The 12,448-nt window shown below is 51.5% G+C and overlaps 1 protein-coding gene across 1 annotated transcript in view; it reads left to right on the top strand.

Moving 5' to 3' along the window:
* Positions 1-12,448, top strand: part of VIPR2 (vasoactive intestinal peptide receptor 2) — a 68,755-nt gene that overhangs the window by 12,219 nt on the left and 44,088 nt on the right. The window contains exons 2-4 of the mRNA XM_046668993.1: positions 5,531-5,638; positions 6,001-6,098; positions 6,611-6,738. Coding sequence (XP_046524949.1) covers positions 5,531-5,638; positions 6,001-6,098; positions 6,611-6,738 — 334 coding nt within the window. The remainder of the gene's footprint in view (positions 1-5,530; positions 5,639-6,000; positions 6,099-6,610; positions 6,739-12,448) is intronic.

Here is a 12,448-nt window from a genome sequence, read left to right as displayed (position 1 = left end):
CCACTCACCTGTTCCTGCACCCCTTCCCCACATGCCATCTGGAACAGTATCATTCTGACGATGAAGTCTTCTGATGCTGGTCCGTCTGGTGCTCTCCTCGTAGGCAGCACGGTGGTGGCTGAGTCCCCTCCTTCTGTGGTGGCCGCTGACTCTCAGTGCTCACTGCTCCCTGTACATGCCTGGGAAGTGCACTTCTGTCACACTGTGCAGGTGAGGACGGTGAAGTCCATCTTCAAGCGTCAGGCCCACCAGAGTTTCCCAAGCTGTTCCACTGCTGAGCTGTCTCTCTCTGTGAGCTGATATTTGTAGGAGGCTGGATTTCTCTCGTGGTGGAACGTGGACAGATGAGAATACAGCCAGTGCCTGCAGTGCCCCAGGGACCCCAGATGGAGAGGGCAGAAGGAATGCATCGGTGTCTGTGGTCCTGGTCACAGCCTTGTCTGAAACATAGGCCCTGGTGTTTTCTGTGGGAGTGCCCATAGACTCTTCCCTTCATCCACACATGTAAGTGTGGAGGGATTTATTTCCATCACATGAGATTTAAGGAGGAACCTGGACTCAGATACATGCGTTTGGCTTCCTGTCCAGGGCTTTTATCACAAAATATCGTAAACATGGAAGACTGAAGTGAGCATGTCACCACAGGTCCCCGAGCGCAGGACCGATAGCAGGTCCTGGGAGATCAGAGAATGCCAGTGGGGAACAGCGGCCTTCTAGGGAGAGAGCAGTGACAATGACATCCAGTTCTGGTCCTGCTCTGCTCTTCATCCTGGGGCAAGTGTATTCACTCTGTGAGCCATGTTTCCCCACCACAGAGTGTGGGGGTTGTGGCTGTGAGGATGAAATACAGTATTTGTAAAAGCTTTTTCCTGAAGTGTAGCAGCTAACTGGTAAGATTCACATGTGATTTTCTTGAAAATTAATTGATGTTTATATCATTGAAATAATGAGAAAATAAATCCAAAACTGGAAACAACACATGCACTGTCTCCTGTGAGACGTGTGACTTGCCTGGGGACATTCTGGAGAGAGAATTGTTCTTCAGGGACAGGGGGATTAGGTTCCTTTTAACTGTGGCAGATTCCTCCCTGTTTGGTGAGATTCTCCCATCCACGAGGGGATCTCAGGCAGGTTGCATCACAGCCGTCTTTCTCAGAGTCCCGTCCTCCGTGCCACGTGTTTCCAGTATATTGATGGGAGCGTGTTCTAATAGCAGCCCTCCTAACCCTGTTCACCAGCGTCTACGTGTGCTCCAGTGAAGGTCGAGAAAGGTCCTCAGGCCGCACCGTCCATGAGACCAGCTGATCAGAACCACTGTGTCTAGAATACTGTTTTCAGGAGATGATGCTGCCTTTCAAAGGAAAACTGAGGAAGCCACCACCGTCAGTTCACCTTGGGTTCCTGCAACAACTTTCCAACTTTCTTGGAACTCAGCGCCTTGGCCAGGCTCCTGGTGAGGGATCTCTCTGCCTGCCTGGCACCTCCTGGCAGCCTCTGGGAGACTTTGCCGAGTCACAACACAGAGATGCCTCCTAATCTGCTACCTCCCCCACGACTTAATTAAAGAGTGTGTAAGTTGATGAAATACAAAAAAAAAAAAAGCATCGTCTCTAGGAAAACTAATTTATATGCTTTGGAAAGATAGAAAAAGTGAGTTGCTGATTAGCTATAGCGTTAGAGATGAGAATGACAACTGGGGTTTATTGCTGGAAATCTAGCTTTGCAAGAGTCTGAGTCCACCTTCAATACTCTGAAATTTGAAATCATAGAGGGCAGGTTGGGGAAATGATTTATGCAAGAAAAACGGTGAGAAGCCCAATCGAGAAGCCCATACTCAAAGGAGAGGTTTTGGCTGTATGTTCAAAGTTAAAGTAATACACACACATTTCTGTGTTTTAAATTAATATGTGATGATCAGGCATTTTTTTTCTGGTCCTCTACCATACTTTCGATTCACCAAGCTGCTAACCATCACTTTGGATGAAAGAGCTTCCTCACCTCCTTGTTGGTAGGTTTTGAAAGACAAGATTTGTGCGTTAACTGAAATATACATTTTCACAAAAAAATTACCACTTATATTTATTCATAAAATATTTTAGATGGTTTATATTGGGCATTTTTAGCTGAAAAAGCGTGACACAGGGAAACTCATCTGTCAGCTCTAGTTTACCCTGAGCATTAGTATATATACGATAATGATGGGTTTTATTATTTTCTCTTTGCTTTAAGCTTCTTGATAATTTGTGAGTGGCCTGTTAATTTTATATTTTGTTTGTTTGTTTTAACTACAGCTCTAGGATGGCGCTGTCCAATAGAGCTTTCTGTGACAGTGGAAATGTTCTATGTCTGAGCTGTGCTACGATAACCACAAGCCATACGTGGCTACTGAGCATGTGAAATGTGGCCACTGCAACTGAGGGACTGAATTTTTAATTGTATTTAATTTTAATTGATTTAAATTTAAATGGCCACATGTGGCTAACGGTTGCCATATTGGAAAGTACATTTCTAAGATTTTTTCTCTTCTTTGTGCCAGTGTACACCGCTTGATTCATTTTCTTTCATCTATTGGTTTAACTAAAACTTCTAACATTGTTGTGACAATGTGACAGCATTGTATCCAGCCAGGCTCCTGATTTTGGTTGTATACTGTGTTTAACCATTTCTAATACTTGCTATTTTTAATAAAGGGCCTTTGTTATCTTAAGGCCGTCTCGTTATTACTTTGAGTTTTTTAGAATTAGGAATGGTTGCTGCATTTCGTCAAGTAGCTTTTCAGAGTCTATTGATATGAACAAAGTTTTCCTCTTCTTAGACTAACCCTTGATTTTATTGTCACCGTCTCAAATATCTAGGCTGCTATGAATGTGACACAAAAATAAACTTTCACCCAGGCCCTGACTGCCACAGCCATGTGTCTTAGACGATCTGGGCTCTTTACGACTTTCCAAACAAGCCTCTCCTCTGAGTTTAACGTCTTTGCTCACGCTGTCCTCCATGGAGAGTGGCCCCTCCTTGTCAGCTTCTGTCCGTCCTCCAGTTGTGCCTCCAGCAGTCACCTCACAGTTGTTGGTTTACGTTATTATGAGCACAGCTGACCATATAACAATCCACTTTTCCTTTCTTGTACAACTTTGTGCTTTTCCTGGAACAGGAAGTGCCTCATTTTTCTGTTGCTTAGTTTTCTATACATCTACAAATAATTAGGCATCAAGCTTTGTACCAGAACAACGACAACAGCATACTCAAGACAATCAGACACATGAGGAAATCACAAGTGTTATTTTTTCCTTAGCGTCGCTGCTCCTGGACCCTCCATCCTCCGGTCCCACTGGGCCTGGTTTGGGGCCTCCTGTGGGTCCTGTTCCACTTAGGTGACGTAAGCCTCACTTCCAGTAAAACCCAGCAGGGCAAGAAAGGCTGGAGGTCTCAATGGTCAGAATTCAAACTTGACGTGATTCTCTCAAATCTCGTGACCCGTGTCTGGTATCCCGGCGCCCAGCGCCCGTCCAGTGGGCAAGCATCGCCTGTGTCTTGCTCCCTGCACTCCCGCAGGCTGTGCTGCAGCCCCCTCTGCTCTGCCTCGTTGTTTAACACACACATATATGCCCTGTCATCAAAGTTTTATTGACATCTCTTGGTGCTGCTCTTTCAAGTTTCTTGACTCATTTTTGTGAGATTTGGGAAGAGGAGAGAAGCTCATATATCGGTGATCGGCGGGCATTGCTCTCAGACTCTTTGCATATGTAAAGGCCTCAGTACCAGCCTGCCCCCACCCCCCATCCACACACAACCCTGGGCCCTCCCCACTGCTCTTCACCCTGGACTGCGGGTGGAAGGTCAGTTAATCTCTGCCATTGGGTCGTCAAACGCCTCGAGTTTGTGCTCGTCCTCTGAAGTTTCTGCACGTGGAGTTCAGTAAATGAGGAAAGAAAGGGAAGGCTAACCAGCGATTGGAGGAAGCTCAGTCAGACTCGAGGAACTTGAGTCAAATCCTACTGCCATGTGAAGGTTGCCCGAAGCGAACCCACGGATGTAATCTCTCTATTAAGGTGTCGTTATTAAGCAGAAATTTGTTGTTTTTCTGGTGGACAGTTGAACCTTCAAAATAATCAGCAACCAAACTGTCAGGATTTATCTTCAGTAACTGCACCACTTCACAGGGCTGGAGGTGCTTTGCCCTCTCTTGGTTTTTCTCTGGTGACCTGGACACCCTCACTTTCCTCCCGTTGCTGACTCTCCGTCGGGAACCTGGCCCTGGCGTGTTCATCTGAGCCTCGGTGGCGTCCCTCTCTCTCTGGAGCCGGAGTCAGAAGGCACTCAGCATGCGAGCTTAGCACTTTAAACAGCATCACCATCATGTCCCCACAGCCTCACACAGAGCTACTCGCTCCCTGGTCCCTCAGCCTGGCACGTAACCGGACTTCCCAGGGGTGCCTTTGTTCTTGATGACATGTTCTGAATATTTTTTTTTAAAAGCAACATTTTCTTTAAATATAGTATGAATTTATGTACTTATTTAATCATTAGTACATAATTCAATTTTTAGAATGAATATATTTTCACTTTAAAAACGTTTAGAAAGTATTTTCATCTGCAAAACTTAGTTTTTCAGAGGCATCTGTATTCTTGAAAGTAAAACACTCCCATGTTCAGACAAAAAGTGTATATTCTGCGTTGACACATTCCTGCGGTTACTGTGGGGGTCTGGACGGCCAGAGAGCAGACCTGCTGTTTGTTTTCACCTGGGCACATTGCTCCTCCAATGCTGAAGTTTAAATACATTATAGCATTTTAGAGGTCACAAAACGTAGTAGAAATACCGTGGGCTTGTAGTAAAAAGCCCTGATTTCGAGTGTGGATTCCACCGTGGTGTGCGTGACCTTGAGAGATTGCTGCGCTGTCTGAACCTGAGTCCTTCCAGTCTGCGGGGTGATGGGTGGAGTATCGCGTGGTTTGCCGAGTGGTGGTTACTGAGACCGAGTAAGAGATCTGGAAAGTGTTTTAAGCTGTAACATTATGCACATTGAGTGGTTTGATAGCCCCATGAGGGTAACCTAAGACCTCATCACAAATATGTCATCTTGACTGCTGTAATCAACTAAGTCTTATCAAGTGTTTAAACTTGCAAATTATCCTGCAGGTTGACTTCCCTAAAAGCACAAATGGCATTCGTCCAGGGGACTCTAAGCCTCCAAGACTCGCAAAAATACCCAGTAGTGCCCATTTTATCACACTGGGGGACACACATCAGAGGAAGAAAGTAATGATTCTATTAAACTTGAGGGTGTGCAGTGCACATTGGATTATTCAAATGCTCTCTGCCGCAGACCTGATCATTTCTCTAAAGCTGATTAAAATGCACACAGAGCTAAGTACATTCTCAGTAACATTGTTGGTGCAGGTTTGTTTCACAGAAAAATAATTTGCAAGATAACTGTCTGCTGAATGGGCTTTCTATTTGCAAAGCTTTCAACACACGTCCTGTCCACTGAGGCTTCCGTCCCTTCATCCTCTCTCTCCCTTCCAGCCTGCAGTGGAGTCTGGGACAACCTGACGTGCTGGCGCCCTGCGGATGTTGGCGAGACGGTCACAGTGCCCTGTCCAAAGGTGTTCAGCAATTTTTACAGCAAACCAGGTACTGTCTGTCTGTGTGGTTTCTGTTAGTTTTCATTCTGCTCCGTGGTAATAGTAACACTTAGTATGACAGCAGTTCCATCTTGACTACCGTCCTCACTGAGCCTGTGCCCCAGGACCCAGGTGCTCTCCCTCGGGCGCTGGGCCCACAAACGCGAGGGAGTCGCTGCCTGGGTTCCCTGGACCAGGCACCTGAGTAAGGTGGACACACACCCTGTGAACCGGCAGAGCTGGGGCAGACTCGGGGCTCCCCGCTGACCCCCAGGGAGCATTTCAGGACACACAGGTGTGAGCCCTGACTGGGTCGTCACAGTAAGCCCAGTTTCACGGCCTTAGATCAAACGCCTGAACTTTGTCTTCCAGGAAACATAAGCAAAAACTGCACAAGTGACGGATGGTCGGAGATGTTTCCAGATTTCATAGACGCGTGCGGCTACAACGACCCTGAGGACGAGGGCAAGGTGAGGGCTCCCCACATGGTTCTCATGCCTCCCATCCGTTTTCTAACAGTGCTCGCTGAGCGGCATCCGTTCGCGGCCGCACAGCTGAGATCTCATTTCCTCCGAGCGGCTGCTTCTCGTCGCCCAAGTCCAGCCACATCCCGTGTGAGCCCTGCTTCAGGCCTTCGGATTAGTTATGGTTCCTTGGTTCTGGAGGCGAGAAGGGCTGGTTCCCTTCTCCTGCTGTTGGTGTGGTGGAAGGTGATGCCGAGAGCAGGCTCCCTGTGCATGAGACAAGCCTGGCGAGCGTCCTTTCTGCCGCTGGGGTTAAGATTTGCCATGACGTGGGCTGTTAAGTCCGTCCCCGGCCGGCTGCTGGTGGTTTATCTGGGGCCGGGCCGGGGACATGGCCTGCGGCAGGCAGCCCCTCGGGCAGCCGCACTGGCCACTGTGGTTCTGGGGTGTTGGAGGTGAAGCCTTTCTCCAGGAGGCGATCATCTAAATGATGCCAGCTCTGCCTGGGGCCTGTGCAGGAACCTCCGCAGCCCAGCTCTGGGTCCCGCACGCTCACCGGCAACGTCTACGACTGTGGTTTTGTCTTGTTACGTCAGAAAACGAGATCCCTGCTGTCCCCTTGGGCCGCGTTTCTTTACCCCATAGGGTGTGTGAGCGCCTCATAAACCTGCAGTAGGCTGAGTCCCCTGCAAACGGTGTGTGGCTGCATACACTGAGGCCTCCAGAGAGCCTCAGGGAACCCCACAAAGTGCCGGGTGAAAACTCTGTGCCGCTGACACCCCGCTCCCCTCTCGCCCGCCCCTCAGTCACCGCCCCACATGCACATTGGTCTGGCTCCCGCGACCCGGCGAGACCATGGGCGACGTTGCTGTCAGACGGCTTTTCCCAGGGGATTGACACGTCTCCGCAGGTTCCTTTCATAGAGGGGCTTCCTTTGTTCTCCTCACCAAGATATAATTTAAAGCCCGTTCTTTTCCCACCAAATTATTAAAACCTAGAAAAGGAAGTACCTTATATTTTAGCCAAAATCCTGCTAATTGGAAGAAAAGTGACCTCACTGACCCCTGGCCAGTAAGGACAGTGTGGGGTGGCTAATGTTGTTGGGTGCGCTGTGAACCGGATCAATGACCAGTATTATCTCTTGTGATTTTTTATTGAGCTGTGATTGACAAGTAGACATTGTATATATTTAAGATGCACATATGGGATGTTTCCACACAGACACATGGTGAAATGAGTCCCCTGATTAAGCTAACTAACTGTCGCCTCACATATTTACCTTTTTGTTGGTGAGACAGAGAACTTATCACTGGAAGTTTGTGCTCTTTGACCAGCGTCCCCTGGTTCCCCCACCCACCGCTCATCTCATTCATCTTGATGACAACTCACTTTACTGATGGAGAAACTGAGGTAGGGAGAAATGACATGAGTGATCAGAGGCCCAGTTGTAAGCAGAGCCATGGCCTGGCCCCTGCGTCCTTCTGGCAGGCGGGCAGCTCACTCCTGCTCTCCCTGTGTGGGTTGAAGCAGCAGCAATGGGCGTGGGACACACCTGGGCTGCCAACCAGGCCCTGGGGCCGTGCTGACCCTGCAAGTACGGCGATGCCAGCGTGACGGCCCTTCTAGGGTGGTCGGGAGAGAACTGGGCTGTGTCCGGCCCGGCGCCAGCCACATGGCGCACACCAGGCATCTGGAGCCCATCAACGCAATTCTGATCTTTCTCTGGGGGCCTCTGCTCAGACCCTCGGCTGCGGGGAAATGAGAGTGTCATCAGACACCGGGCTCTGCTGTGCGACATTGCAGTGACAAGGGTGGCGTCTACGCTGGACCTTTAGAGATGAAGCCTCTTTTTGAGCCTTGGTGATGTGAGTGAGAGAAAAGGCTCATTCTGTGCAGTTGGATCTGAGCCTCCCTTTGCTCGGCCCTCTGCTCCCTTCTGCTGTGCATAATCGCTGACATGGGCTTTTCTGTGTCAAACATATTTAGCGTTCCCTCAGCGCTCGTCACCTTTGTGACAAGTAAAGGCCTTGGGTGGTGCCTACATTCGCTCGGGCCAGTGCAAGAGCCGCCTCGGGGCCTGTGTGCATCTGGGACTCAGCGAGTATAGGAATGGCACGGGAAGAGGCCGACCCCATGGCCAAGTGGTTAAGTTCATGTGCTCTGCTTCCGTGGCCCAGGGTTTCACAGGTTCGGATCCTGGGCGTAGACATAGCACCGATCGTCAGGCCATGCTGGGGCAGCGTCCCACACAGCACAACTAGAAGGACCTACAACTAGAATATACAACTATACTGGGGGGCTTTGGAAAGAAGAGGGGAAAAAAGAAGATTGGCAACAGATGCTAGCTCAGGGCCAATCTTTAAAAAAAAATAACCAGGAACGGCACAGGAATTTGTGCTGCTGAACTCTACCCCGCAGGTCCCAAAAGACACGAAGGTGTGGTTACCACCCCCAGCCCTGATGTGGCTGTGAAAGACGTGGACGTAGGACGGGCTGAGAACTGACTGCCATTCGCAGTAATATCGGCCACTTCAGAAGTCGAAGACCCCTGCCCCCCGCCCCTCAGTTTCCCCGGGGTCACACCCTGTGTAGGCGGCATTCCCAGGAAGGCCCTTCCAGGTTGACTGGTCCTTGGAAAGACCTGTAGCCAAATCTGCCTGCGTGAAGCATACACACCTATAATTTCCTGATGCTGTTCCATCCGTGTGAAGAGCTGTTTTTCTTCTTAAACATTTCAGACATTCTGCAAATATCATGAGTGCATATTCCATGCTGATGGATTGAAAGTCAAAGTATTTTAACGTGAGAAAGTGAAGAAAATGATGGCCCAAACCAAGTGAACGATTTCTTCCCAATTCCCGTTTCCACTGTCCAGATCCTTCCTTTGTTGTTTAGGGAATCGTTTCAAAGATGAAAACCGCCAGCCTTGCAGATGCCAAGGGTCGGGACGGGCTCCCGGGGCCTCTGGGCAGGAGCGCACCCATCACAGCCTGAGCGAAGTCTCCTCCGGGTTGAGGGATGGGGCAGCCCAGGGATGGAGCGTTCCTCCTGCCCCTCAGTGAACTCCGTGCTTCACTGTCACTCCTCATCTCGTCAGCGGCCCCTTTCTTCCCAGTGCCATGTTTTTAATTGGATTTCCTGCTCCCATACAGCCAAACTCTGCCCTGGGTGTTGTGTGTGCAATCTTTGTTGGTTTCAAAATTACATAAATTCAAGGAAAAAAAATTAGCCTCCACAAAAGCTGCAGGCTTGACTACATGGTGAGAGAATCAAAAGATAAAATAAAGTCAGGAATGGAGAGTCTCTTGAAGGAAAAGATTTGAAGACCCCAGGGGACCTCTCGCACAATGGCGGGAGCCACTGTTGTGAGGCTGCTTCTCGTTCCCACCACGGGAGGTCCACAGAGTCGTGAGGGGGTTGACAGCAGTCTGGGCCTTTATTTTCTGGGTCTCACGGCCGCAGCAAGATCTGAAGCCGGCCCGGCTTGGCTCAGGCTCCCTCTGTGGCCGTGTCCCCATTTCCATTTGCCAAGGTCTTCCAGGCTGTGTCCCTCTCCGAAACCAAGCTTCAGGAGTCTGCCTTGGCGTGAGGAGCATTTTCATCTCAAGCCGTTTATCTTTTAATCCTTGGACAAAGGGTTTAATCCCATTAAGAGGATTTAAGGAGCCCCTCCCCCGGGCCCAAGGGCATCACACCAGCAGCTCCTCTGTCCCCATGTTCTGGCCCACTGGGTGCTGCATGAAAAGCAGGTCCGATGGAGACCACGAGACCCTCTCAACCGCCCCATCCTTGTTACGGGAACTGAGGGTCCCTGCTCTCTGGAGGCTGGCCCAGCACCACGTTCTCAGCCTCGGGTGGGACTGGCCCGTACCAGTTGTTGCCCCTGCTGCCATCTGTCTGGTCATCTGCCCCCAGACCCAGGGGCTCTCCTGACTCAGTGGCTCCTGCCACTGCACCTCCGTGGACCCTGGTCTCCTGACCCTCTTCCTGCACCACAGGCCTCGAGGCTCCACGTGAGGGAGCCCGCGGCCAGGCTCTCTGCCCTATTTCCCACCTGCTGCCCAATGACCCCACCTCTGATCTTCCAGGGGTGCCGAGAGCCAAAGAAACCTAGAACGCCTGGAATTTATCGACCGCAGTAAATCTCTGTGGGCCTGGCAGTGGCCTTCTTTCTCCTGAATATCACAGTCTTCCAGAAGAATCCAGAGGCCTCCAGGGCTACACTTGCCCTCTTGGCTACATCTCAGTCACCACGAGTGACTCTGCCCTCGCAGCTGCCTCGGCCGACTGCCCGGCCACCTCTAGGAAGGACAGCAGGCCCGGTGACACCCTGGCGTCCTACGTGGTAGACACGCAAGGCAGTGCACTCCATATGTCTCCTCTGTTACGTATTTGCTAACATATTTCTTAAATAGAGAGACTTCTGCTAAATTTAGCCGAGAGCGCTGTCTGGCATGTCCGCAGTCCCATGCATCAAGTGGACACATTTCTTCCATGTTATGCCATATTCCTAAAAATATGTTTGCACTCCCCTCTCGCTTTCAGACCACGTGGTGACTCCTTCCCACTGACCGCTCAGGTCCCCTCTCAGGTTCCCCCCGGACAGCACAGACACAGCCACCCTGTGTCCGTGGTGCTTCTGCGTCAGGCCCTCTTTGGCGTCCCGCTCTGTCCTCATGGGCCTGTTGGAACCGCTGCCACCCCCATGCCTGAGGCGGGTCCCGCAGGGATGTGCTGAGCAGCGTGCCCGTGGAGGCGGAGCCTGGGTTGGAGCCCCAGAGATGGCAAAGCATCGCCTCAAGGTAGCAGACTCGAGTGTGCCGGCCGACCTGAGAGGTCTGGGGCTCCTGCAGCCACAGTCTGCTTCTACTGTGGCTGCTGTGGGATTCAGCTCCGAACAAGGTCCGGGGGCGGCGTCTTTGCTTGATTCACGTCGAGCGGCAGGAGGAAGCTTCCTGCCCTGGCTTTCAGGGGCATGCAAGTGCCTTGCTCACTGCAGCCCTCGGAGGTGGGCGGCTCTTCAAGGGAGGGGGCACTGGGAGTGGGGACGGGGAGCCAGGCATGTACAGGACCCACTCCACGGTTCAGACAGGACATGGAGGAGCAGCGCGTCAGCAGGGGAATGGGCGTCCGTGCCCAGAGCGTGGCACACGGCGCCGCCCATGGAACAGGCCTGAGCTCTGTGGAACAGGCAAAGATCTGACCACGAGCAGAAACACGGCTCAGAAGATTCGGGGGACAGACACAGTTATTAGGTCTTTTTATGCTAGTATTAACTGAGCCTGTAACAATGATGCTTAGTACTTGTCCAAGAAAGGAGTGAGTCTAAGTCCAAAGGAGAAACAGGTTGAGGGAGAGGAGGTTACGAGGAGATCCTACAGAAGTGCTCGAGTCCTGGGGAGGGGTGATTGGGTCCAGGAGATTCTCCCACAAGAAGGGAGATGAGGCACAGACGTTAGTGGTTGGTAATCGAGAAACAACAGCACAGGAGGGCAGACTAGGGTGATGTCCAGGCAAGAGACGACACAGGTGGGTCAAAGGAAATACGAAGAAAAGGCTGTCGTCCAGGAAGGAGACCTGGGGTGCTGGGGAGGCCGGAGACAGCAGCCTGGCAGGTGGGGAGGTGCGCTCGGGAGCCCGTCCACTGCGGCTGCCCAGGGCCCTGCACGGATGGACGCGGCCTCCATTTCTCCTAAGACGATGATGGGGACGAAGTGTGTCCACGGGGTTGGGTCACCAGGCAGGACTCAGGGCTGCAGCCTGGGGCCCTGGTCTCAGCCTGGAGCCATGCTCTGGGGGAGCGTCTGACGCCCGATACCCCCTTTGCACTGGGCTTATACCTGATCAGCCAGGCTGGAGGAAGCAGATAGACGTGTGAGGCTCGGGCGCAGGCAGGCTGTGATGCTGGAATGCAGGGCCGGCCCTCGAGGTGGGTCAGGAAGGAAGGCACTGGTTCTGGGGCAGGTTGGGGGCACCCAGGCCACTTGCTGGGGAATCCTGCTAGTTTCTCCACCTGAAGTGCAAATTTCAGGACCAAAAGTTTATGGTCCTAAGAAATACTGAAGAAAAGTGTGGCAACTAGCAGTATGTGTGTGACTGGGGACTAAGGAGCTGTGTCTAAAACCCAGAAAAAAGACCAAGTTCTGAAACGGTCACCTACTGGCTGTCGCATGGCACCACCGGTCACATCATGTGATGACTGATGGTGGGGCGGTCGGGACCACGTGGGCTTGGGGAGGCGGGGCCAGGAGCCTGCTAATGAAGGTCCGGAGGAGAAGGGGCCTTGCAGCCAGGAGCCCCTACAGGAGCAGTGTTCTCCCTTTTAGAGGCCCTTTGTTATACTTCCTACTTTCTCA

Source organism: Equus quagga, chromosome 8, assembly GCF_021613505.1.
Source record: "Equus quagga isolate Etosha38 chromosome 8, UCLA_HA_Equagga_1.0, whole genome shotgun sequence".
Taxonomy (NCBI): domain Eukaryota; kingdom Metazoa; phylum Chordata; class Mammalia; order Perissodactyla; family Equidae; genus Equus; species Equus quagga.
The sequence above is the reverse complement of the archived record's forward strand: the minus strand, read 5'-3'. Positions and strand labels throughout refer to the sequence as shown.